This window comes from Macaca mulatta, chromosome 16 (genome assembly GCF_049350105.2).
Source record: "Macaca mulatta isolate MMU2019108-1 chromosome 16, T2T-MMU8v2.0, whole genome shotgun sequence".
Taxonomy (NCBI): Eukaryota; Metazoa; Chordata; class Mammalia; order Primates; family Cercopithecidae; genus Macaca; species Macaca mulatta.
Genome location: NC_133421.1, coordinates 64,021,271 through 64,048,288, shown reverse-complemented (window position 1 = coordinate 64,048,288; position 27,018 = coordinate 64,021,271). Strand labels below are relative to the sequence as shown.

General features: G+C 51.7%; 2 protein-coding genes across 15 annotated transcripts in view; one reads left to right on the top strand and one right to left on the bottom strand.

Moving 5' to 3' along the window:
• ERBB2 (erb-b2 receptor tyrosine kinase 2) overlaps positions 1 to 9,743 on the bottom strand; it is a 44,621-nt gene extending 34,878 nt beyond the window's left edge. For 2 of the 3 annotated variants that reach the window (XM_077971457.1, XM_028836448.2), the window contains exons 1-4: positions 9,548 to 9,743; positions 9,024 to 9,134; positions 4,767 to 4,831; positions 227 to 420 (exon numbers count right to left, since the gene is read on the bottom strand). The gene's annotated coding sequence lies outside the window, so the exon portion shown is untranslated. Of the gene's footprint in view, positions 1 to 226; positions 725 to 4,766; positions 4,832 to 9,023; positions 9,135 to 9,547 lie in introns of all 3 variants that reach the window. The other variant, XM_077971458.1, reaches the window with a different exon arrangement.
• A 36-nt stretch (positions 9,744 to 9,779) lies between these two features.
• Positions 9,780 to 26,876, top strand: PGAP3 (post-GPI attachment to proteins phospholipase 3). 12 transcript variants are annotated; one of them, XR_001440447.3, is made up of 8 exons: positions 9,780 to 10,005; positions 12,111 to 12,208; positions 13,357 to 13,509; positions 23,242 to 23,304; positions 23,918 to 23,979; positions 24,352 to 24,488; positions 24,842 to 24,948; positions 25,133 to 26,876. XR_001440447.3 is itself a non-coding variant. In XM_077968597.1 (8 exons), the coding sequence occupies exons 1-8, from the start codon at positions 9,825 to 9,827 to the stop codon at positions 25,194 to 25,196; spliced, it is 1,035 nt and encodes a 344-aa protein (XP_077824723.1). In that variant the 5' UTR covers positions 9,780 to 9,824; the 3' UTR covers positions 25,197 to 26,876.
• The last annotated feature ends 142 nt before the right edge of the window (positions 26,877 to 27,018 follow it).

Sequence of the window (27,018 nt, the reverse complement as noted above, 5' to 3'; positions counted from 1 at the left end):
TTGATGAGCACTTGTATCCTAACCACTGGGAGGCCACCCGTGGAGCCCAGGGTTAGCCCTAGTCTCCAGGACAGCAAAGGGGCAGAACCAAGCTTGCCAGACACACTGACCCTGGGCCCCTCTTACCCGCATCTCAGGAATGCAGGCCTGGGCCCCAGGAGTCACTTTTATCTCTCCCCAGGCTGCTCTGCTGAAACAAAAAGCCGTCTTCTGTCCTGGGACTCACCTCACTTTTGTGCATGTCCACAAAAGCACATGTCACTGTCATCACTGCCTGCACAGGCATGGCTGTCAGGGTCTGAGTCTCTGTGCTGCACTGCGTTTGTCCTGGCCATGCTACTCATGCCCCCGTTTTATCTGTGACTCTTTCCTCAGGGAGTAGCTTTGCATGTGGCCTTGAATATAGTTTTGCTTTGCCATCTGAAATAGACAAGTTGGACACAATGGGTCCTGGTCACAATATTTTCAGATTCGGTAGAGGGACAGTGACCCCTTCAACCCCCACACTTGTCCCTTGAAAGCCCCACTGAGCCATCCTTCTCCCAGATTCTGGATTCCTTGTTTCAGGAGCACTAAGTCTTCCTGCCCGCTCCATTCCACTGATCCACGGGGCCTTTCAGGACATCACTTGCTCACTCGACTTGCTGCTGGAGGTATAGACCGCTGGGGTGTGAATGAGGGCATTCTTGCCTCTGGCTTTTGGTCTGAGGAAGAGACTAGGAACCTTTGAGAAGTGTACAACTATGGCAATCACAAATCTTGATTTCAGGGAACAATTCATTTCTGATGGTTTCATTCACTGAACCCACCTGGTTGATTCTTCTCTTCCTTTGCCCCTCACATCCAGTCATTCTTTAAGAGCTATCAACTCCTCTTTTTAATACATTTATGCTTATTCTACCTCCATCTCCAGCTAGTCTGAGTCTCTATCATTTCTCCTTTGGGCTAAAGCAGCAGACTTTGATCACTACCCACTCCACCAGTGCTACTTTTGACACCCTGCAATGCTCCCCCCAGCAACAGCAGCAAAAATAAATGTTTTATTATTATTTTATATATATATATATATTTTTTTTTTTTTTTTTTTTTTTTTTTGAGACAGAGTCTCACTATCATCCAGGCTGGAGTGCAGTGGTGTGATCTCGGCTCACTGCAACCTCTGTGTCCCGGATTCGAGCGATTCTCCTGCCTCAGCCTCCCAAGTAGCTGGGATTGCAGGCATGTGCCACCACATCCAGCTAATTTTTGTATTTTTAATAGAGGTAGAGTTTCTCCATGTTGGCCAGGCTGGTCTCGAACTCCTGACCTCAGGTGATCTGCCCACCTCAGCCTCCCAAAGTGCTGGGATTACAGGCATGAGCCACTGCGCCCGGCCTATTTATTTTTTAACTGAGACTCCTGACCTGAGGTGATCCACCTACGTCGGCCTCCCAAAGGGCTAGGATTACAGGCGTGAGCCACTGCACCCGGCCCTAGTATTATTATTATTATTATTTCGAGATGGAGTCTCACTCTGTTGCCCAGGCTAGAATGCAACAGTGCGATCTTGGCTCACTGCAACCTCTGCCTCCCAGGTTCGAGCAATTCTCCTGCCTCAGCCACCTGAGTAGCTGGGATTACAGGAGCGCACCACCATGCCTGGTTAATTTTTGTATTTTTAGTAGAGATGGGGTTTCACCATGTTGGTCAGGCTGGTCTCGAACTCCTGACCTCGTGATTCGCCCGCCTTGGCCTCCCAAAGGGCTGGGATTACAGGCGTGAGCCGTTGTGCTCGGCCGCTATTATTATTATTTTAGAGACGGGGTCTCACTCTGTCACCCATGCTGCAGATCAGTGGCCTGATCATAGCTCAATTTTGAACTTCGAACTCTGAGCGATCCTCCTGCCTTGGTCTCCCAAAGTGTTGGGATTACAGGTGTGAATCACTGTGCCTAGACCAAAGTAAATGTTTTGCTTGTTTGTTTGTTTGTTTTCTGAGATAGTCTTGCTCTGTCGCCCAGGCTGGAGTGCAGTGGCGCAATCTCAGCTCACTGCAAGCTCCACCTCCCAGGTTCACGCCATTCTTCTACCTCAGCCTCCCGAGAGTAGCTGGGACTACAGGCACCTGCCACCACGCCCGGCCAATTTTTTGGTTTTTTTTAGTAGAGGCGGGGTTTCACTGTGTTAGCCACGATGGTCTTGAACTCCTGACCTCGTGATCCACCCGCCTCGGCCTCCCAAAGTGCTGGAATTATAGGCATGAGCCACCGCGCCCGGCCCAGTAAATGTTGTTTTTTTTTTTTTTTTTTTTTGAGATGGAGTCTTGCTCTGTCGCCCAGGCTGGAGTGCAGTGGTCGGATCTCAGCTCACTGCAAGCTTTGCCTCCCAGGTTCACGCCATTCTTCTGCCTCAGCCTCCTGAGTACCTGGGACTACAGGCACCTGCCACCTCGCCCGGCTAGTTTTTTGTATTTTTTTAGTAGAGATGGGTTTTCACTGTGTTAGCCAGGATGGTCTCGATCTCCTGGATCTCCTGACCTCGTGATCCGCCTGTCTCGGCCTCCCAAAGTGCTGGGATTACAGGCTTGAGCCACCACACCCTGCCATAAATGTTTTAAACATAAATCAAGTTGTGCCATTTGCTCCAGGACCAAAATACTCCTCATTGGCTTCCAATTGTCTTAACTCTTCACCATGACCTGAGACCTGTCTCTGGCTGCTGCTTCAGTCTCACAGCAGTCCAGCCAGTAGCTTCTTTTCTGCTTTTCAATGATGCCAAGCATGTTCCTACCTTAGGGCCTTTGCGTTGGCGTTGACAGAACAATCTGTCCCCAGGTGTTTTTTGTGTGTGTGGTTTTTTGTTTTGTTTTGCTTTTTGAGACAGGGTCTCACTCTTGTTGCCCAGGCTGGAGTGCAATGGCATGATCTCAGCTCACTGCAACCTCCACCTCCCAGGTTCAAGTGATTCTCCTGCCTCAGCCTCCCCAGTAGCTGGGATTACAGGCACATACCACCACGCCTGGCTAATTTTTTTTTTTTTTTTTTGAGATGAAGTCTCTACCTCCCAGGCTGGAGTGCAGTAGCATGATCTTGGCTCACTGCAACCTCCGCCTCTCAGGTTGAAGCAATTCTCCTGCCTCAGCCTCCTGAGTAGCTGGGACTACAGGCGTGCATCACCGTGCTCAGCTAATTTTTTTTTTTTTTTTTTGTATTTTTAGTAGAGACAGGGTTTCACCCTGTTGGCCAGGCTGGTCTCGAACACCTGACCTCAAGTGATCCACCCACCTCGGCCTCCCAAAGAGCCAGGATTACAGGTAGGAGCTGCTGTGCCCAGCCCCAGGTGTTAATGTGGCTGTTTCCTTCTGGTCATGCTGGTTTCAGCTCAAAAAAGCCTTTCCTAGCCACCCAATCCAAAGTAGACTTTCCCTCCCTCCCCATTCCCCTCCTCCTGCTGTCACTGTCACATTATCCAGTTACACAGTTCACTTGAATACAACATGGAGGATAGGGGTGCTGTCCCTTATGCAATCAAACATCTGTGCATAATTTTTTTTTTTTTTTTTTTCCGAAACAATGTCTCGCTCTGTCGCCCAGGCTGGAGTGCAGTGGCACAATCATAGCTCACTGCTACCTTGAACTCTTGGGCTCAAGCAATCCTCCCACCTCAGTCTCCCAAGTATCTGGGAATACAGGTGCATGCCACCATGCCTGGCTAATTTTTAGAAAAATATTTATTTTGTAGGCCGGGCGCGGTGGCTCAAGCCTGTAATCCCAGCACTTTGGGAGGCCGAGACGGGCGGATCACAAGGTCAGGAGATCGAGACCATCCTGGCTAACACGGCGAAACCCCGTCTCTACTAAAAACACAAAAAATTAGCCGGGTGAGGTGGTGGCGCCTGTGGTCCCAGCTACTCGGGAGGCTGAGGCAGGAGAATGGAGTGAACCTGGGAGGTGGAGCTTGCAGCGAACTGAGATCTGGCCACTGCACTCCAGCCTGGGCGACAGAGCAAGACTCCGTCTCAAAAAAAAAAAAAAAAAAAAGAAAAATATTTATTTTGTAAAGACAGGGTTTTGCTGTGTTGCCAGAGTCACCTGGAACTCCTGGCCTTAAGCAATCTTCCCTCCTGCCTCCCAAAGTGCTGGGTGCTGGGACTAGAGGCATGAACCATCAGCATGCCCAGCCTTTTTTTTTTTTTTTTTTTTTTAAGAGACAGGGTCTTGCTCTGTACCCAGGCTAGAGTGCAGTGGTGTGATCATAGTTCACTGTAACCACAAATTACTGTGCTCAAGCGATCTGTGTATGTATAACTTTTGACTCCCCCAAAACTTAACTACTGGCCAGTACCATGGCTCATGCCTGTAATCCCAGCACTTAGGTAGGCTGAGATAGCAGGACTGCTTGAGCTCAGGATTCAAGACCAGCCTAGGCAATAGGGAAACACTGTCTTTACAAAAATTTAAAAAAATTAGCTGGGCATGGTGGCAAGCACCTTTATTCCCAGCTACTGGAGAGGCTGAGACAAGAGGATTGCTTGAGCCCAGGAGTCTTTGGTTGCAGTGAGCCATGATCGCACCACAGCACTCCAGCCTGGGCAACAGAGGGAGACCTTGTCACAAAACAAAAAAACTAATAATCTACCGTTTACCAGAATCCTTATCAATAGCAAACAGTCCGTTCACACACATTTTGTATGTGATATGTATTATATACTATATTTTTACAATAAAGGAAGCTAGAGAAAAGAAAATGCTACTAAGAAAATCATAAGTAAGAAAAAACATATTTACCATTCATTAAGCGGAAGTGGATCATCATAAAGGTTTTCATTCTCATCACCTTCACACTGAGTAGGCTGAGGAGGAGGAAAAGAAAGGAAAAGAGATGGGTTTGGTCTTGTTATTTTGGGGGTGGTAGAGGTGGAAGAAATGTGTGTATAAATGGACCCGTGCAATTCAAACCTGTGTTGTTCAAGGGTCAACTGCATTTAACTCGATGCTTGCTACTGCATGAAATTGTTTGTACATTTTTTCTTCGCGTTTTTGTTTTTGTTTTGAGACAGAGACTTGCTCTGTCACCCAGGCTAGAATGCAGTGGTACAATCTTGGCTCACTGCAACCTCTGCCTCCCAAGTTCAAGCGATTCTCCCGCCTCAGCCTCCCAAGTAGCTGGGATCACAGGCACCTGCCATCATGCCCGGCTAATTTTTGTATTTTTGTAAAGATGAGCTTTCATCATTTTGGTCAGGCTGGTCTTGAACTCCTGACCTCAGGTGATCTGCTGGCCTCAGTCTCCTTAAGGGCTGGGATTACAGGCAGAAGCCACCGCATCCAGCTTTTCTTTGTTTTTAATTCATTATATACACAGGCGGTACACAATTTTAAAGGTACAAAAATAAAAAGTGTTCCTGGCCGGCTGCAGTGGCTCATGCTTATAATTAATCCTAGCACTTTGGGAGGCTGAGGCAGGCAGATCACCTGAGGTCGGGAGTTCGAGACCAGCCTGACCAACATGGAGAAACCCTGTCTTTACTAAAAATACAAAATTAGCCAGGCATGGAGGCGCATGCCTATAATCCCAGCTACTCCGGAGACTGAGGCAGGAGAATCGCTTGAACCTGGGAGGCAGAGGTTGCGGTGAGCCAAGATTGTGTCACTGAACTCCAACCTGGACAACAAGAGCAAAAACTCAGTCTCAAAAAAAAAAAAAGTGTTTCTTACTTCCCTATTGATCAGACACATAGTCCTACTTCCCACCAGAGGCAAGAACTATTTCTACTTTCTTATTTATCTTTCTAGATTTATTCTCTAAAATAACAACCATAATACTATGCGCATAACATGTACCCTTATTTTTCTTCACATGGGGTACTGTATATAAGTGCACATACACATGCATACACACACACACATTTTGTTCTGCACTGTGCATTTGATACTTACCAAAATATTTGGCCAGGTGTGGTGGCTCATGCCTATAATCCCAGCACTTTGGGAGGCTGAGATGGGTGGATCACATGAGGTCGGGAGTTCAAGACCAGCCTTACCAACATGGTGAAGCCCCGTCTCTACTAAAAAATACAAAAATTAGCCAGGTGTGGCAGCGCACACCTGTAATCCCAGCTACTCGTGAGGCTGAGGCACGACAGATATATACATATATCATTAAGGTTTTACCATGCTAGTATATTACAAATCTGCCCCATTCCTATTAATTTCTCTTCAGCTTTCCATTGTATGGCTCTCCCTCCATTAATATAATTCATTCCCTATTGATGGATATTTCGTTGTTTCCTTTTTTCTTCTTGCTATTGAAAGCAATGACTAATGCTACCACAAATAACCGTACTTACACAAATTTGCACTTGTTTAGGTATACTGGAGCTTATGTAGGTATACCTAGGAGTGAAATTGCTGGGTTAGAGGGTATGTGTGTGTATATATATATATATTTTTTATGTAGATGGAGTCTCACTCTGTCACCAGGCTGGAGTGCAGTGGCGCAATCTAGGTTCACTGCAACCTCCGACTCCCTGGTTCAAGCAATTCTCCTGCCTCAGCCTCCTAAAGTAGCTGGGATTACAGGCACATGCCACCACCTTCAGCTAATTTTTTTGTATTTTTAGTAGAGAAGGGGTTTCACCATGTTGGCTAGGATGGTCTCTATCTCCTGATCTCATGATCCGCCTGCCTTGGCCTCCCAAAGCAGTGGGATTACAGATGCGAGCCACCGCACCTGGTTTCAGTCTTTTGTTTGACACTTGTTTATGGCCTGTCTCCCTCCTCTGACCATGAAAAGGACAGTGCCTTGTGCATTACTCTGTTCCCAGAGAACTGCACATGGTAAACTTCAATAAATATTTGATGAATAAGGAACCCTCATTGTAGACTCTCTACCAATTTTGTTCTAAGAGTATGGTCAGCTTGCCATTCAGCCTTTAGCACACTATACTTTTTTTTTTTTTTGAGACGGAGTTTTGCTCTTGTTGCCCAGGCTGGAGTGCAATGGCATGATCTCCGCTCTCCACAACCTCCACCTCCCGGATTCAAGTGATTCTCCTGCCTCAGCCTCCCAAGTAGCTGGGATTACAGGCATGTGCCACCATACCTGGCTAATTTTGTATTTTTAGTAGAGACGGGGTTTCTCCATGTTGGGTCAGGCTGGTCTCGAACTCCTGACCTCAGATGATCCACCTGCCTTGCCCTCCCAAACTGCTGGGATTACAGGCATGAGTCACCGTGCCTGGCCAGCACACTATACTATAACATATGCTTTGTCTTTCTCTTTCTTCCCCCCATGAGTACAATGGCTGATACACAGTAGGACTCAATAAGCCTGAGTTGAAGGAATGAATTAATGACTTTTCTGACTGTGGCTCACATCTGAAGCCAAATACAAGTTAGGAAGAAGGATAAGCTAAGGAGGCTCAGGGAAGAACTAGGGGCTCCAGGCTAGAAAGTTGGGAAGAGGACAGGCCAGGTAATCACTCTCTAGACATTGTTGTCTGGGGCTGTGCTGGCAGGGAAATTCTCAAGAGCTGTCCCAGAGAGACAATACCCCATCTTCCAAGAAGTCAACAGGACAGAAGTCTCTACTCCCCCTTCCACCATTAATCTAGGATTGCTTTTTCCATCAGGTATGTAAGCATGGGTTTTCAAGGACCTCTGAAACACTTTAGACCTCAACAATTTCCATTGTTAGTTCTAAAATATAAGAAAGCTGCGAAAATTAATATTTTATGGCCGTGTGGCGTGGCTCATGTCTGTAATCCCAGCACTTTGGGAGGTTGAGGTGGGAAGATCACCTGAGCCCAGGAATTGGAGATCAGCCTAGGCAACATATCTAGACCCTGTCTCTACAAAAAATAAAAAAATTAGCCGGACATAGTGGTGCATGCTGCAGTCCCAGCTACTCAGGAGGCTGAGGTGGAAGGATCACTTGCATCTGGGAGGTCAAGGTAGCAGTGATGGAGTGCAATGGCGCGATCTCGGCTCACCGCAACCTCTGCCTCCCGGGTTCAAGCAATTCTCCTGCCTCAGCCTCCGGAGTAGCTGGGATTACAGGCATGTGCCACCACGCCCAGCTAATTTTGTATTTTTAGTAGGGACCAGGTTTCTCCATGTTGGTCAGGCTGGTCTCAAACTCCCAACCTCAGGTGATCCGTCCACCTCGGCCTCCCAAAGTGCTGGGATTATAGGCGTGAGCCACCGCCCCCAACCTTACGTACAAATTTTCTAAAGGGGAGAATCCCTACTTTGTCAGGATTTCATCCTCTTTAATCCTGAATGTCCTCATCTTTAAATGAGGATCCTCATAAAAAGACTCATCCCAGAGTCACAGTAAGGACAAAATGAAATGAAAAAAAAAAAAAAAAAAAAGTATTGTGAAAGAACTAATCTGTAAGATGCAAAGTAGTATTAGCACTGGATTTCCGGTCAGCTCCTGGAGGGCTAAGGGTTGTTTTATTCATTTCAGCTTCTCAGTCAGTATCAGTTGGGTGGTCAACTCCAGGGGACACTATTCATGTTATATTTAACTGGAAGAACTGCCATTCACAGAAAATGCAATGTGAATGCTGCTCCCCAGAGCACCATTCACAGATAATGCAATGTGAATGGTGCCTCCTGGAGATTTTGCCTTGCTTAGCAAGGTGCTAGAGCTAAGGACTCAGAAATGTTTGTTAAGTGACTGAAAGGAATCCCACTCTACTTCTTACTCATTCCAACCCCCAGGACAACAAAGGAAAAGTTGACAAGGGGTGAGGAGAGTGGGGGAGGAGAAAGGGTGATCCTTAGCTACAAGGCTTCTCTGAGACTGGGTGTGGGTCGCTGCTGGTGGGAATGCAGGGGAGGTGAGAGGGGAGAGGACACTAAAGCAAGTGTCCTGTTCCCAGGGTTCTCCTAATTTTCCTAGAAATATTACATCTCTCCGATCTCAGTGTAGAACCATACTGATGATTTTACAGCCCTGGATTTGTCAAGTTCTTATGTTGATGTATGCTGTTCATTCATTAAACAGACGAACAAACAAACGCACTTAGCGCCTACCATGAGCCAAATTCTGTGCTAGCACTGGAGGTAGAGTGGTGAACAGGATAGCAAAGGTTCTACCTCGCGTGGGGAAGCAATCACTCTCGGGAGGTGGTACTTCAATTGCGACTAGAAGAAAAAAGAGGAGTGAGCGATTCAGACCAGGCCAGGTAGTCAGGAAGCTTGAGGGACATAACCCTCTGAAGCAGGTCTGGAGCAAGGGAGTGAGGGAGACTAGTGGGCAGGGGCCAAATCACGCACGGCTTGTGGAGATTGTATTTTATCCAAGGTAACTGGGAGCCAGTAAATAATTTTAAGAAAAAAAAGTGATACGGGCAAATTTTAATTTTTCAAAATGGAGCTCAGGTTGGAAGGGGCAAAAGTAGAGGCAGGGAGAGCCGTTAAGAGGCTACTGCAGCTGTCTTGGCGACACATGATATCTTTAACCAGGGTGGTACCAGAAGAGATGGAGAGAAGTGGATAGTTACAGGTACGTTTAGGAAGTAAAATCCGACAGGGCTGGTGACAGTAAACAGCCCTACCTCAAAAAAGATCCTGGAAAAGAAAACACTTTAGTTTGCTCATTAACCCATCAGGCGTCCCCCTTCCCTTAACCCTTAACCCTGTCGCCTCGATATACGGACACAGTAGGGGGACGAGGGGCGGGGCAGGCGCCCACAAAAATCCGGGAACTTTAATTTAAACTGGGTGGACGTCACCGAGAGTAAAATAAAGAACATAGGAACTTCCGGTTACTCCGGAAGTGGAAGCTTCACATACTCCTAAGCTCCTCCCCCGGCGGCGAGCCAGGGAGAAAGGATGGCCGGTCGGGCGGCGCGGTTGGTCCTGCTAGCTGGGGCCGCGGCGCTGGCGAGCGGCTCCCAGGGCGACCGTGAGCCGGTGTACCGCGATTGCGTACTGCAGTGCGAAGAGCAGAACTGCTCTGGGGGCGCTCTGAATCACTTCCGCTCCCGCCAGCCAATCTACATGAGTCTAGCAGGTAAGCCCCACCCCCACGGTAAGCCCCGCCCATTTGTCTTGCTCCCGCCCCCTGCGCCCCCAATACGCCTCTGCAATCCCTGAACCTTAGTTTCCACATGAGGTCTCTAATGAATGTGAGTGAAGCCCCTAAGGTGATGAGAGCCTTACCAGCCTCTCTTACTTTCCCAGAAGCTTTCATTTACTTATTTATTCAGTCAAAAGGGTATTTATTAAATACATTCAGGCTACAATGTCTAGGAATGGCACAGAAATCAGACCAGGGTCCCACACATTGGGACTCACAGTCCCCACGGGGACATGAGCCTTCTCAAGTGCAAGGCAGAGAATGATTTGAGCCCCTGAAAGACTCTTAGATTAAGAAGTGTTTGGGATAGGAAGGTGTGGGTTCTGGCTTTGAAGAGTTGGGGGCAGGGATCATCTTGGAACGTTTTGTGTGAAGGAGGGACTTTGGACTGGTACTTTCAATTTGGACCATAGTGGGCAAAGAACCAACGTATTGAGCACTCAGTGTGTGACAGATGTCACAGTATGTCCGGTAATTTTTATCACACCCTTTGAGATAGTTTCTCTAATCCCAGTTGTACAGATGGGGATTAGAGAGATTAAATGCCCTGCCCAAGGTCACACAGCCAGTATGTGGTAAAGTGGAGTTTCCAGTTCTGGCCTGTTTGACCACAAGCTTGTCCTCTTTACTATTATGCCACTTTGCATTCCAGACAGAGGGAACAGAGAGAATGGATGCCCTGGGCAGATGTGGGCACATCCAGGAGCTTTATTTACTCAGGGAGCAGGGTACATGAACAGGAGTAGTGACCAATATGGTTGAAAAGGCAATTTGGAGCCTCAAAAGTCAGGTTGAAGAATTTGAGCTTCATTTTCATAGGAAGGGGGTAAGATAGCAAGAACTCTTTCCAGGAGAGTAAGAGCAAATCCTATATTCAGGAAGGACAAACATAAGCCCAGGTTTCCATAGATGAGTTCATCAGATGCCAGGATCTTGATGGACTTGAGCAAAAGGAGAGGAAATGTTTGCCAAGGTAGAAAGATCATTTGAGCCCTGGAGTTCAAGACTAGCCTAGGCAACATGACAAGATGCCATCTCTACAAAAGTTAAAAGAATTAGCCAGACATTGTGGTCTCAGCTACTTGGGAGGCTGAGGTGGGAGGATCATTTGAGCCAAGGGGATCAAGGCTGTGGTGAGCCATGATCTCCCCACTGTACCGCAGCCTGGATGAAAGAGTGAGACCCGGTCTCAAAAAAAAAAAAAAAAAAAAAAAAAGCCAGGCACGGTGGCTTGTGCCTGTAATTCCAGCACTTTGGGAGGCAGAGGCAGGCAGAGGTTGGGAGTTCAAGACCAGCCTGACCAACATGGAGAAACCCCATCTCTACTAAAAATACAAAATTAGCCAGGTGTTGTGGTGCATGCCTGTAATCCCAGCTACTCGGGAGGCTGAGGCAGGAGAATCGCTTGAACCCAGGGGGCGGAGGTTGCAGTGAACCGAGATTGCACCATTGCACTCCAGCCTGGGCAACAAGAGCAAAACTTTGTGTCAAAAAAAAAACAAAAAACGCCGGGCGCCGTGGCTCAAGCCTGTAATCCCAACACTTTGGGAGGCCGAGGCAGGTGGATCACAAGGTCAGGAGATCGAGACCATCCTCACTAACATGGTGAAACCCCGTCTCTACTAAAAAATACAAAAAAACTAGCCAGGCATGGTGGCGGGCGCCTGTAGTCCCAGCTACTCAGGAGGCTGAGGCAGGAGAATGGCGTAAACCCAGGAGGTGGAGCTTGCAGTGAGCTGAGATCCGGCCACTGCACTCCAGCCTGGGCAGCAGAGTGAGACTCCGTCTCAAAAAAAAAGAAAAAAAAAAGACAAATATCTCTAATTGCTCACTAAAATATGCATACATATATACACCTTCCCCTATGTGTACGTCTCCCCATCTCTCATTCATTCAAATGGGAAGCTAGAATTTTGAGATTTCTCCTGGTTCTCTCCAACCTACAGGCCCTCTTGGCCTGTATTTGAGCTTAGACCCATTCATGCTGTCTTTCCTCTCTGTGCTGGGGAGTTCACCAGGCCACATTTGTCTGTTTTCAGGCTGGACCTGTCGGGACGACTGTAAGTATGAGTGTATGTGGGTCACCGTTGGTCTCTACCTCCAGGAAGGTCACAAAGTGCCTCAGTTCCATGGCAAGGTGAGTTGGAGGGTCAGGGTAGGCATATGGTAGTAGTGTGGTAGGAGTAAGATACCCCCTGGTTGGACCACACTGTCCAAGCAGTCTGAGGCGTGGGGTGATGGGTGTGTGTTTGAGGCGGGTACCTGTTCTCCCCAAAATCTGCTGGTTTCCATAGAATTGGATAGGACCCATGTGTCCTGCCTCTGGATTTGGAGTAGCAATATCTGGAAGGCTTTGGAGTCTCCCCAGAGAGTGGTGCTGGGCCTCTTAGAGTGGTTGAGATGCCCACCTTACTGCAGGGACAAATTCCCTTACCTACTGTGGCATGTTTCCTGTTGCTTCTCCAGTAGGGGTCTGGATCCATAGTAATACGCTTCAGCTTGTCCAGCGAGGCACAGTTTGCTGGTACCTTTCTTTCTTTCTTTTTTTTTTTTTTTTTTTAGACGGAGTCTCCCTCTGTCGCCCAGGCTGGAGTGCAGTGGCACAATCTTGGCTCATTGCAACCTCTACCTCCCAGGTTCAAACAATTCTCCTGCCTCAGCCTCCCAAGTAGCTGGGACTACAGGCGCGCATGCCACCACGCCCGGCTAATTTTTTGTATTTTTTTTTTTTTTTTAGTAGAGACAGGGTGTCACCGTGTTAGCCAGGATGGTCTCAATCTCCTGACCTTGTGATCCTCCCGCCTCGGCTTCCCAAAGTGCTGGGATTACAGGTGTGAGCCACTGTGCCCAGCCTGCTGGTATCTTTCAATCCAGTATTATCTCATTCTGGCCTGTTGAGGTTGGCAGGAAGTATTCGCCCCCGTTTTTCACAGAGTGAGCTGAGGCTCAGTGGTAGAGGAGGGGTTGGGACCTGTGTCTTCTGGATGACAACTCTGTGCTGTTTCCACCAGGCCATACTGAGTCATCTACCCTGACCCATCTGGTCTTCCCAGAGATCAGGGCTTACAGTGCTGTGCCTGCTGGCCAGGATGGGGGTGTAACCCTTAACCAGGCGCTGGAGGGGGGCTCACTGGTCTGAAGAGGTACTGAACCTGAGGCTTTGGTCAAACTCCAGAGCTGAGGACCCAGCTGAGGACCTGTTGCTGCAGCATGTCAAGAATAGGTGGACTGGGCCAGTTGAGGGTTGCCTGCCCCTCAAACCCCCTTCATCTGCTCCTTTTTCAGTGGCCCTTCTCCCGGTTCCTGTTCTTTCAAGAACCGGCATCTGCCGTGGCCTCTTTTCTCAATGGCCTAGCCAGCCTGGTGATGCTCTGCCGCTACCGCACCTTCGTGCCAGCCTCCTCCCCTATGTACCACACCTGTGTGGCCTTCGCCTGGGTAGGTAACCTAGCAGGACTCCTGCTGTCTCCCCTTATCTAGGAAGGAGGAACTCTATATCCCTATTAACACCCAACAGGGCTTCTACTTACCAGCTTCCCCTCTGTTTTCCAGGGCTAAAGTTGCAACTACAGGGTGGTAAGGCCTGGGGAGAAAACAGGGAGGGTGCTAAATCGGGCCTTACGTTTCCAGCAGAGCCCTAGGTCAGGCTGTTTGGGAAGGAGAGAGGAAAGAAGGGCATTTTTCTTGTCCCGAAGAAGGAAGCCACTGAAAGACCCAGTAGGACAGTTTACAAGCACAAAAGGTTGCTGGGACCACAGGTCTTTCCAAGGGCCCCTCTGGAGGACTTGGAGTAATCTCAATTCCAGCCCAGGCCTGGTGCGGAGTCACAGCCATAGTCTCTGTCTAGAGCTCAGCCTAGTCTTTGTTTTTTTTTTTTGAGATGGAGTCTCGCTGTGTCACCCAGGCTGGAGTGCAAATGGCGCAGTCTTGGCTCACTGTAACCTCTACTTCCTGGGTTCAAGCGATTCTCCTGCCTCAGCCTCCCAAGTAGTTGGGATTACAGGTGCATGCCACCACGCCTGGCTAATTTTGTATTTTTAGTAGAAATGGGGTTTCTCCATGTTGATCAGGCTGGTCTTGAACTCCTGACCTCAGGTGATCCACCCGCCTCAGCCTCCCAAAGTGCGGGGATTACAGGCATGAGTCACTGCACCCGGCGAGCTCAGCTTAGGCTTAGACTATCCCTGGAGAAGCCCAGGTATGGTTACATCTGCAGGTGCAGAAAGGGCTGTCAGCTTTACAGTATGACTGGTTTGAAGAGCTGTATTCAGGGCCTGATATAGTGTGATAATCACAGACTGGGGTGCAGATATGAACCATGAAAGCCTTGGGAAGGGCATGAGAATAAAAGGGTGCAATGGATGTCTCTAGGTCAGAGCTACCCCTGTAAGCCTTAAGGAAAAAATTTCCACTCACTCACCTTCCTGCTGTCACGGAAGCCATTCACTCAGGTGTTGAGTACCTACTATATGCCAGGCACTTCACTGGGTACTGGAGATCCAGAAGTCTGCCCTCTGGTGCTAATCATACAATTGAATGTAAGAGTACACCTATGGAAAAGTGCAGTCGGAGAGAGGTGCTTCAGGGGTGCATGTAATGGCAGACAGAGACCAGCATGGGGCTGTCAGGGAAGGCTTCCCCGGGGAAGGGGCATTAAAGGTAAGGTGGGAAGGATGCATGAATGTTAACTAGGTAAATTTGAGAAGAGTAGTGGAAGACTTCTAAAGAGAAGTCTTAGAGAGTGCCCAGGTGGGAGAGAGTGAGGGTCGTTCCAGGCAGCCTGACATGCAGGAAATCAGAGAGTAGGTGTGAGCTGGGCAGACTGATGGGTGGTGGATGTGGCCAGCCATGGAGAGCCTCACATTGGAGATCTTGACTCTCAAAGCATCAGGAAGCACAGAGGGATTTTATTTTATTTTATTTTATTTTATTTTATTTTATTTTATTTTATTTGAGACAAAGTCCTACTCTGTTGCCCCAGCTGGAGTGCAGTGGCGCTATCTTGGTTCACTGCAACCTCTGCCTCCCAGTTCAAGCGATTCTCCTGACTCAGCCTCCTGAGCAGCTGGGACTACAGGCATGTGCCACCATGCCTGGCTAATTTTTGTATTTTTAGTAGACAGGGGGTTTCACTATGTTGGTCAGGCTGGTCTTGAACTCCTGACCTCGTGATCTACCCTCCTCGCCCTCCCAAAGTGCTGGGATTACAGGCATGAGCCACCACGCTCAGCCTACGGAGGGATTTTAAATGAGGGTTGCGGAGAAAAGTGGTTTCATGAATAGATTTGTCCTTTGGAAAGCTCATTCTGGCTACTGTGTAGAGAACAGATTGGAGGGGGCGGGAGTGGATGCAATAGACCAGTTGGTAGTTTTAGCACAGGGCCCAGTAGCTAGACTAGAGAGGTGGCATGGGTCTTGAGCATTGGAGAGAAGTAAACTTGAGCTGTGTTTTAGAGATGACATTAAAACTCTTTAAAAATTTATTTTATTTCCTTAACAAATACGTACATAGCTCATACTGTTTACCAGGCATCACTCTAAGCATTTAATAAGTGTTAACCTTGTTCATCCATAATAAGTGGCAAAAGGCAAATTACAGCAAACTTACTTATAGATCCAATTGGCTTTAATTTGTGATTCGTGAATTGGGGCAGCCTCCATTCTACAAAATAGAATGCAAATTTCCACTGGGCAATAGCAGAACAGTGGGTTTTGTAAGGTGGGAACCAGGAATCGGAACCATAGAAAGAAACCTGATTGGTTAACATCAGGGTTTTTTTTATAAGGGTTAAAGCAGAGGAGACTTCCTTACTTGGGTAGACTGGACGCTCCTGTTTTCAGGAAAAGTGGGCTGTTTTGGAACCTATCAGTTCCCTTAAAGTTTCAGTTTGAAGGTCAAGTGCGGTGACTCATGCCTGTAATCCCAGCACTTTGGGAGGCCGAGGAGGGCGGATCACCTGAGGTCGGGAGTTCGAGACCAGCCTGACCAACGTGGAGAAACCCCGTCTCTACTAAAAATACAAAATTAGCTGGGCGTGGTGTTGCATGCCTGTAATCCCAGATACTTGGGAGGCTGAGGAAGGAAAATCACTTGAACCTGGGAGGCAGAGGTTGCAGTGAGCCAAGATCACGCCATTGCACTCCAGCCTGTGCAACAAGAGTGAAACTCCATCTCAAAAAAAAAAAAAAAAAGTTTCGGTTTGATTATGTGAAATTTAACATGAGTGACTTGATTTTGGTCTGCTCCCTTGGGTGTAGTGTGGGGGCTCAATCTGGAACAATGGCCTCCCGTAATTTTTATTTAACACAGCTTATAGGTATTATTATTTTCATCCCCAGTTTATGGATGAGGAAACCAAGGACTGAAAAGGTTAAGTCCAGCCACAGGTCACCAAGCCAGGGTTTGAATCCAGGCATCTGGCTCCAGAGTCCACACTTTCAACATCTTGGCTATGCTGACAAACTTCAAGAGTGGATTAGATGAGGGAAGAGGAATAAGGGATGACCCCTTGTGTTTCTGCTTATAAGACAGTGATTGGGGCCGGGCGCGGTGCTCCCACCTGTGGTTCCAGTACTTTGGGAGGCTGAGGTGGGCGGATTGCTTGAGCTCACAAGTTCCAGACCAGCCTGGGCAACATGGCGAAACCCTGTCTCTACCAAAAATACAAAAAAAATAAGCCAGGCCTGATGGCACATACCTGTGGTCCCAGCTAGTAGGAGGCTGAGGTGGGAGGATTGCTGGAGCCCAGGAGGTCGAGGCTGCAGTGAGCTGTGATCCTGTTACTGTACTCTTGTCGCTCCAGCCTGGGTGACAAAGGGAGACCTGTCTTTAAAAAAAAAAAAAAAAAAAAGACAGTGATAGAAGCTGTGGGTGTGGATGAGATCACCCCAGGAGAACTTAGTGAAAAGAGAAGGGATCTAGGGCAAAGCCCTGGGGAACCCCAAAACGTAATGGCTGGCTAGAGGAAGATGAGCCAGACACAGAGACAGAAGGAGTAGCCGGAGGGGCAGGTAGAGAACTGGGAGATAGTGTGCTTGGATTGTGCCTTCCGGGACAAGCACAGGAAGGAGAGAGGCTTCTGCTGTCCTGAATTTTGCACATGAGAACTGAAGGAGACCCCGGAATCTGGAGATACAGAGGTCTCTAGAACCTTAGGAAAGCTGATAGCTGGGGTGTGCTGCGAAGTCCAGGCCGAGCCTTAGACTTGGGAGGTGGGCATGGGAAGGAGGTCAGGGAAGGAGGTTGATAAACTTCTGGGAAATATTGACCTTCCTTAATACTTCCTATTCTATTAATAATAATTGTGATAAGTTAAGGAACACGAGCCATATGACAGGCTTGTCTGAAGCACTTTACATACATTTCCTTATTTCATCCTCATGGTACCCTTATGAGCTCTGAGTTAGGCTCAGAGGGGAAAAAAACTTGCCCAAAATGAACAACAAGTTAGCAAGGAGTGAAGACAGGGTTGGCGTCCAGGGCTGTCTGGCTCCAGGGCCTGAGAACTTAGCTCTTCTTCTAGGCCACTGCATGTCCTGTGATGAGTGTTCGTGGAGCATTTGCTGGGGGTGGAGACAGGGTTTAGCACTTGTGGGGGCTGAACCTCCTGCCCCAGGGAGCTAAGCATAGTGGGAGGTGCAGGTCTGGGCAGCCTGGGCAGCGGACAGCAGGCAGAGTCAAGGGGTGCTCCGGTAGAGAGCCCTGGGAGTTGTGAGGTGGGGAGACCATGTCCTCTAACTGAGGAAGTCTGCCAGGCCAGGGAAGCCTGGGGAGGAGGAGAGGTTTAATCTGGGACTTGCAGGCCTGGCAAGGCTTAGACACATACATGTGTGGGGACAGGGGATTGAATTCCAGCATTCCAGGAAACCTTGGCCCCATTGTAGCTGTGTGAATGGGGGTAGAAGAAGACTAGATGGAGCAGAGAGGCCCCTGAGTGCCAGGCTGAGGGCTAGGGGCTCTGATATAGGCAGGGCCTGGCATCGGCACACACTGTCATAGGCTGGGTGAGATAAAGCCACCACTTCCTGTGTAGGCCTCTCGGAGCGAAGCAAATTTAGTCCTGGCTAAGAAAGCAGGAAGGGCAGGGAAACTGAGGAGGTTACACCTGTCTCCTCTCCTTTGGGGTTCTTCCACGGACACTGCTTGTCTGGGCCCACAGCAGGTACCACCCCCTTGTCCCCACCTCAACTAGAGAGCATGGGACAGCCCTGCCTGAACTCTGAAGAAGCTTAGAGCCTCCTCAGATAGCCCACAGGCCTGAGGGGACCTCAGAGGGTCCCACCCCTTGCCTTTTAGCATGTGCCAGAGGCCAGGGGTCACTTCACAGCTCTAGTCTTGTCGTCCCTGATTCTCGGATCTTTCACCTCAATGGTATCTGCAACTCAGCTTCCTTCTTGAAGAGGGGGGTCACACTTCCCCAGGGTAGCCTGCAGTCCAATGTGACTAGGGACCCTAGAGAAAAAGCAGGAGATGGCCAGGCATGGTGGCTCATGTCTGTAATCCCAGCACTTTGGGAGGCCGAGGCAGGTGGATCATCTGAGGTCAGGAGTTAAGACCAGCCTGGCTAACATGGTGAAACCCCGCCTCTACTAAAAATACAAAAATTAGCCAGGCGTGGTGGTGGGTGCCTGTAATCCCAGCTACCCGGGAGGCTGAAACATGATAATTGCTTAAACCCAGGAGGCGGAGGTTAGAGTGAGCCAAGGTTGCGCCACTGCACTTCAGCCTGGGCAACTGGGCGAGACTCCATCTCAAAAAAAAAAAACCGAACAGAAAAAGCAGGAGATGTTGGATGTTGGGGTGGTAGAAGGCAGATAGTGGGGCCTGTGTATCCTAGGGTACACAGGGGCCTGTGTGTCTTATGGAATATGGGGTTCTGGGACATGGGATCCCGTCATGCTCTCACTAGGCCTTCGAGGGGCAAAGCCTCAGAACCCACACTCCTGTGGATAGCCTAGTTTGGTTTTCCCAGTTGCTCTTGTTTCCAGTTGCCCTGTGAGTTTCTGCAGGAGGGAGGGATCCTGAGCTATATGGAGGATGTGGCAGTGGACTTTGACCTGGGCCTTCTGGGGCACTGAGGCTCCTGATTTCTGTTGGGGTGAGGGTAGGAAGGCAAGGTCCCTCACCCACTCCGGGCTAAGTCTTGGGGAAGGGTACCTCAGCTTTGCCTCTGGGAAATGAGGAGACCCTGCCCCCCATCAGGGCTCTTGATAACATTGGCACAAGAAAGCAGCCCTTGCCTTGCCATTTAGGCCTGGGCTTGGGCTGGGGGGCAGCCTGGCAGGGGGTGGGGAGCCCACCAAAGCTCCACATACCATGTGTCTTTGACTTTACGGAGCAGGGGCCCCTGCCATGTGCCAATGCTGGAACGCCAAACCAATTCCCCAGGCCTTCATCCAGTCAGGAAAGGTCCTCAGGTATAGAGAGAAGAGGGTGAAGTGGTGGGAAGCCCAAACCATCTCTGTAGAGTGGTTTGTGTAGGTGGGGACCGATTCTTCTCTTCCTCTGTTAAGAAGAGGTAGGTTGCGGCTGTAGTAGAATGATGATTAGACTTCAGGAAGGACTTCCCATGGTCAGACAAGAGCTAGTGGAACAGGCAATGGCGGGAAATCAAGGGATCCTTTGGGATGGTGGAAAAAGCCCTCCTTCTCCGTTTTATCCACCTTTCTCTCCCTTCTCTCAGCTTCTCCGTCTTCACCCACCTTTCTCTCCCTTCTCTCAGCTTCTCCGTCTTCATCCACCTTTCTCTTCCTTCTCTCAGCTTCTCCGTCTTCATCCACCTCTCTCTCTTCTGTCAGGAGTGAGCTGGGACTGGCCTGCCCTGCCTGAGGCAGGGGGTGAGACATTGTGGCCTCTGGAGGAGCCCAGGATGGCAGCAGGCGTCATATTTAACATTCTGCCTCCCCCACTTCTGAGACACCAAGCTATTTTAAGCCCCACTTGTCCCCACCGCCATGGTGTCAATGACAGCCCCGAGCACTGGGGCTTAGCGCCGGGTCGAATTCCTGACAGATCTGGCTCACTTGGCATCCAACCAGTTTCACGGCTGTGATATTTTTGTCTCGATTTTCTTATTTCCAACAGACTGAAACAGCCTCTTGCTCTCCCTCCACCCAGCCTCCGATTCCACCCCCACTGGCACCCTGCCCCTGGCCACCCCTTCTACTCAGTGTTTACGCAAAACTCTGGGTGCCTGCCGGGCAGCCTGTCGCCCTCCTGGTCAGTTCCCCTGCCTGCCCCCGTTCACTCGAGCGTGGCGAGGAGTCCGAGAGTAGCCGTGCCTTGGCATCTTGGAGCTCTCCTTCCTTCCAAAGCCCATCTGTCCCCTCTGCTTGCTCTTGCTGACAAACTCTGAGTGAGGAGAAATGGATCTGTTTGGTTCACATTAATGGGATCACGGCTCCAGAGGAAGGAGGAGAGGCTTTTCCTATAGCTGAGGTGTCTCCGTTCCGGAATGGAGAGACCCTGGGGCCCCATAGTTTGACCTCGAACCTTGTGACCCTTGAGGAAAGGGAAGTTGAGGGGCAGGTGAAGGGGCGTGGTGAGAGTCAGTCTACTGGACCTGATGAAGGAAACTGACATTGACATTGATGGGCACCTACTACGGACCAGGCAACAAAACCAGCAGCCATTCAGAGGAGTTCCTTGGTGCCAGGCATTCTGCAGACCTCGTGCTCACGGCCTCCTGTGCGGTGGGCATCATTACGAACCTGTTTTGTAGGTGGGGCAGTGGAGGCTCACACATACTGGGTTATGTGTCCAAGATCACACAGCTGCTTAGTGGCTGAGGCAGGACTTGAATGCAGACTCTGTCTCATTGTGGAGACTGGACACTCTTCCCCCAGCCTGGAGCTGTGGGGGTGGGCCTAGGCAGCTGGGAGACCACCCCTTCTCTGCCTAAACATCTTTGGCCTGCGGGGAGAGTGGGAGGCAGACATCCTCTTGGGCCTCAGTTCTATAGGAAGCTGACGGGATTCCGTGCTGGGGTCGATTCCTGACGGGGTCAGGCAAGTGGAGAGAACACTCATGTTTCATCCTGTTCTGGGCTCTGTGCTGTACGCTGTGTTTGTATTGCTCATTAAAGCCTTATCAACTATGATTATTCCCATTTTGCAGATGAGAAAACTGAGGCACAGCAAGGCTAAATAACTTGCCCAAGGACACACAGGAAATGCAGAGCCAGGAACTGAACCCTGGCAGTCTGGCTCTAGGGCTTGCATTCTTAATGACACTACCTCCCAAATCTGAGGAAAGGGTGAGAAGAGGAGCACCCCCAGAGTGGGATGCTCCCCAGGGGGGAGGGACTTTTCAGGGGTGCAGAGGCCAGGCTTCAGGTGGGTCTCTGAGTAGAAGGCACCCAGGGAGGCGGTTGGAGAGGGGACCCAGCAGCCCCACCCATCCTGTGGCCCTACGCACATGTTTGCCCGCACACACACCCCCTGCTTTCGGTGTTCTGAGCCACTTAGCTCAGTCCTGCAGTCCTCTTGTCACCTCCCCCTTCCTGCTGTGGGTGACAAGGAGGCCTGGCTGGCTGCCAGTCCCTGCCGCCCACCCCTTCTCCCTCCCACACTGGCTCCAGGGCCACTCTCCTCCCTAAGGATGTCCCTGTTCCTGGCCTGCCAGGGAGACCTGGTCCATGTGATTGCCTGGCCCCGTCTCCAGCCCAAGCCTGCTCCTCTCCCCATGCTGACCCTAAGCTTTTCAGACTGTGGGAGCAGTGTCCGAGAAGCCACCAGGTTCAGTCCCGTTTTGCAGCCTCCACGCCTGTCTCTGGGGAGCGGGCTGCAGCAGGGCAGAGCCTCAAGTCTGGTGGAAGGGACAGAGTGGCCATCCTCAAAGGAGGAAGCAGCCTGCCCGAGACCACACTGCCTAACGCCAGGCTGGGAAGGAACTAAGTTTCACTTGAGCCATGATTTGTCCCAGGGGAAGCTTGGGCTGAGAAGAGCAGGGCCCTTTGCCCAGGTCAAGAGGAGCAGAAGCAGCAAGGCTCAGCCCAGAGCCCGGGCCAGACAGGTGTGCCAGGTGGCCCTGCGTCCTCCAGAGCTCGGCACCCCAAGAACCTCATTGGCTGTGCAGTAGTTCTGCCCCACCTGCACCCCTTCTCCTTCCATTCTCTCCTAAGCTCCCCAGACCTGCATTTGGAATGCATCTTACTGTCTGACCCGCCTGCTGCCGTGCCCGAGAGCGTGGCTTCTTGTCCTCTCCCTCTGTCCCCCGCCTGGCCAGTTTTCCTGGTACATTGGAGCCAACTGAGCAGTTCCTGGCCTTTCCTCATCTCCGCCAGGCCTGTCCCACCCCAGCGCATCCCTCCCCACCTCCAGGCCATTCCCGGCCTGGCCCGCTGTTCCTTTGGTTGTCACGGTTTCCCAGCCCTTCCCCTCAGCCCACCCTGCTTTCAGCAGTTTGGGCCTTTGCTGTGGACAGTGCCAGCACCAACGCCCACAAGCTCTCAGACTCATTCGCTAGATAACCTGTGTGCTTTTTCCACGCAGCGAATTTCCAGGAAGAAGGCCTCAAACATTCCCCTGGGCCCTGGCCCACCGAGGCCCCTCCAGTCCTGCCCTCTGCTCCTCCCAGGCTCGGGAGCAGCCACTGGTCTGGCGGGTTGGGCAGGCCCAGCCAGGAGGAAGCTGGGCTTGGTTCACCCTCCTCCTGGGAGCCTGGGCCCCAGTGGGATCTGCTTGATCTCCCTCCCCTGCTGCTCAGAACACACCCCAAGCTGGCTCGAGCCCCTTCACCCCACCCACCTCACCCACCTCGTTCCCGCCCCCAGAGGCTGAGGTCACTGGCTCCCCGGGCGCCCGGGTGGGGCTGTCAACACCTGCCGGTTGGAGGAGGAGGCAAGGCCCCTGGGGGCTGTTGTCTTAGCAATTGAGTAACTAGGGAGCTTGGCTCTGCCGGAACTGGTTCCCAGGCCAGGCCGGAACCTGTGGAGGCTGCAGCCCCCTGTGGCCTTGGGGGTTTGGGGTGGCAGGAAGTCCACCCCAGGGACCCTGGCTGGGTGGGGGTAGAGGGACATAGGTTTGTTCAGAGGGCTCCAGGGGCAGGAAAAGCACATTTCTTGTCCCGCAGAGCTCCTTCCCAAAGGTGAAATGGATGTGAGCCTATGGGGGTCCCTGCCTTGGGGTCAGGGTGTGGGGCCGCATGCTCACCAGCCCCTCCCTCCTCAGGTGTCTCTCAACGCATGGTTCTGGTCCACGGTCTTCCACACCAGGGACACTGACCTCACAGAGGTGAGCACTCCTCCAGCTCCCCCTCCTGCACAGGGTGGTTCCAGAGGAGCCCAGAAGCGGGCAGAGGGGCTCTAGAGGGTCATGCCAACTCCCTCTGAGGAGCACTGGGAGGAGTACAGGGCGGGCATCCTAAACCTGTTGGTGCCCTTGATCCTCATTGAGCCTCGTCAGGTGGGGATGAGTATTCACTCTTCTTGCCTGATGAGGCAGCTGAGCCTTTGAGAGGTGGACCGCATGCTTAGGGGCACCCAACTAGTGAAGGGTTGCCACAGGACTTGACCCCATGGCTGTCAGACTCCACACTGTGCTCTGAATTCTATGCAGGGTTGTCGTGTCCTGGAGCCTCAGCATGAACCCTCCACTAGCATCCCTAAAGCTTTGTTCCTGAGCACATTTTTCAAAAATTGTACAGTGATGTGAACACAAGGCTCAGTTGGAGTGAAACAGTGATAGGCAGGCCCAGGACCCCGCCCTCCATGCCCCATCCCTGAGGGTCCTCTTGGAGCGAAACAGTGATAGGCAGGCCCAGGACCCCTGGCCTCCCTGCCCCATCCCCATGGGTCCTCTTTGTGAAGCCTCATGCTGGTCTCTCACCACCTTTCCCTGTCCTCAGAAAATGGACTACTTCTGTGCCTCCACCGTCATCCTACACTCAATCTATCTATGCTGTGTCAGGTAAGCCTGCTGGGGTGGCTGCAGGGGCAAAATCGAGCCCTGGGGGCAGAAAGGGGTCACCCAGCCCTCCCCTGGGGATGCTGCCCCAAGGGCCTTCTTCACTGGTCTCCCAACACCTTCCCACTCCCCACTTCTGCTGTCCTGGGTGAGGACTCGGGTAGGACTGGGGGCCCTGGCTCCTGACAAGGAGCTGTAGCACTTGGCCCCAGGCCTCTGGGAGGGTTGGAGGCCTGCCCAGCTGGCCTTTTTGATGGGGAAAGGGGTAGTGGCTTCAGGGACCATGTACCGATGTTGAGGGGAGGAGATGCTTCAGGGAATGCTGCTCTGGGGATGGGCCACCCGCCCTCTGAGCAACCCTGGACGGTGGGGCAGGACTGTGGGGCTGCAGCACCCAGCTGTGGTCAGTGCCTTCCGAGCTCTCCTGCTGCTAATGCTGACCGTGCACGTCTCCTACCTGAGCCTCATCCGCTTCGACTATGGCTACAACCTGGTGGCCAACGTGGCTATTGGTGAGGCTCTGGGGGGCTTGGGCCATCTGCAGAAGTGCTAGCTTGGGGTGCGAGTGGGAGGTTGGTGCCATTCCTGGAGAAGGAGGTTCTAGAGAAACCCTTGGGGTAGAGGAATGGAGAAGAATTTGAGGTGGGAGAGAGAGGAGGCTGGGAGGAGAGTCCGAGGATGATCCGGGGGTCAGAGAGCATGTTGGGTGCGGCCTTGGGGAGAAGGAGCCGAAGCAATGAGTCTCTCCTGCCCCCACTGGCACCCAGGCCTGGTCAACGTGGTGTGGTGGCTGGCCTGGTGCCTGTGGAACCAGCAGCGGCTGCCTCACGTGCGCAAGTGCATGGTGGTGGTCTTGCTGCTGCAGGGGCTGTCCCTGCTCGAGCTGCTTGACTTCCCGCCGCTCTTCTGGGTCCTGGACGCCCACGCCATCTGGCACATCAGCACCATCCCTGTCCACGTCCTCTTTTTCAGGTGAGTGCTGCCCCCTGCCTGGTGCTCACCTTCTTTAGACCCTTCCTTGCCCATTCCGCAGGGGAGACTGGGGGCTCTGTGTGCCCATCCTCCCCTTCCCACCTTGACTGCACGCACCCCACCCTTGTCCCCACGCGAGCTCTCAGAGCCGTGTGCCTCAATGGGCTGCTCCTTCGGCCCACAGCTTTCTGGAAGATGACAGCCTGTACCTGCTGAAGGAATCAGAGGCCAAGTTCAAGCTGGACTGAAGACCTTGGGAGCGAGTCTGCCCCAGTGGGGATCCTGCCCCCGCCCTGCTGGCCTCCCTTCTCCCCTCAACCCTTGAGATGATTCATTTTCTCCTTTCAACTTCTTGAAATTGAACGTGAAGGATGTGGGCCCAGAATCATGTGGCCAGCCCACCCCCTGCTGGCCCTCACCAGCCTTGGAGCCTGTTCTAGGAAAGGCCTCCCAGCATCTGGGACTAGAGAATGGGCAGCCCCTCTGCCTCCTGGAGCTGAACTGGGGTGGAACTGAGTGTGTTCTTAGCTCTACCGGGAGGACAGCTGCCTGTTTCCTCCCCACCAGCTTCCTCCCCACGTCCCCCACTGCTTGGCTGGGTCCCAAAGCTGTCTGTCTACCTGGGAGACCGGGGACCACAGGCCTTAGGGGGATACAGGGAGTCGCCTTCTGTTACCAACCCCCACCCTCCTCCAGGACACCACTAGGTGGTGCTGGATGCTTGTTCTTTGGCCAGCCAAGGTTCAAGGCGATTCTCCCCACGGGATCTTGAGGAACCAAGCTACTGGGATTGGGTTTGGGAAGGGGTTTCACCCTGATCATTGCCCTAGCCAGGTTCCCAGGAGGCCTCACCACACTCCCTTTCCGGGCCAGGGCAAGGATCTCATGCTGCTGTCTGGTTGAGAGCCTGCCACCGTGTGTCGGCAGTGTGGGCCAGACTGAGTGCATAGGTGGCGGGGCGGTGAGCATGGGCCTGGGTGTGTGTGAGCTCAGGCCTAGGTGCGCAGTGTGGAGAGGGGTGTTGTGGGGGAAGAGGTGTGGTTTCAAAGTGTGTGTGTGCAGGGGGTGGGTGGGTTGGCGTGGGTTAGGGGAACATGCGTGTGAGCGTGCTGGTGGGCGTGTGAGATGCGTGGCTGCCAGTGAATGTGTCCACAGTTGAGAGGTTGGAGCAGGATGAGGGAATCCTGTCACCATCAATAATCACTTGTGGAGCGCCAGTTCTGCCCAAGGCCCCACCCGGGCGGACAGCCAGGACCTCTCCATGGCCAGGCTGCCTGTGTGCGTGTTCCCTGTCTGGTGCCCCTTTGCCAGCCCCCTGCAAACCTCACAGGGCCCCCACACAACAGTGCCCTCCAGAAGCAGCCCTTCAGGAACAGAGGAAGGAAAATGGGGATGTCCGGGGCTCTTTCCAGCCTCCTTTTCTCCTTGCCTTGGCATGGCTGGCCTTCCCCTCCAAAACACCCATTTCCCTGCTGCCAGCCCCTTTGCCATAGCCTGACTTTGGGGAGGGGGAAGGGGCGATTTGAGGGAGACGGGGAGAAAGCTTATGGCTGGGTCTGGTTTCTTTCCTCCCCAAAGGGTCTTACTGTTCCAGGGTGGCCTCAGGGCGGGCAGGGGCCACACTGTGCCTGCACTCTGGTAAAGGTGACCCCTGCCATTTACCAGCAGCCTTGGCATGTTCCTGCCCCACAGGGATAGAATGGAGGGAGCTCCAGAAGTTTTCCGTCCCAAAGGCAGTCTCCGTGGTTGAAGCAGACTGGATTTTTGCTCTGCCCCTGACCCCTTGTCCCTCTTTGAGGGAGGGGAGCTATGCTAGGACTCCAACCTCAGGGACTCGGGTGGCCTGTGCTAGCTTCTTTTGATACTGAGAACTGTTTTAAGGTGGGAGGGTGGCAAGGGACGTGCTTAATAAATCAATTCTCAGCTCACCTGCCCTTGTTCAGCTCATTTGCGTGAATAGGGTGGGCTGGAGGGCAGGAGAAGACAGTTGTGGCGGCAGGGGCAGGTCCCAGAGCTGGCTGGAGGCAGTAAACAGAGGTGGGGTCTCTGTCTGGGAACATGGGCGTGGGC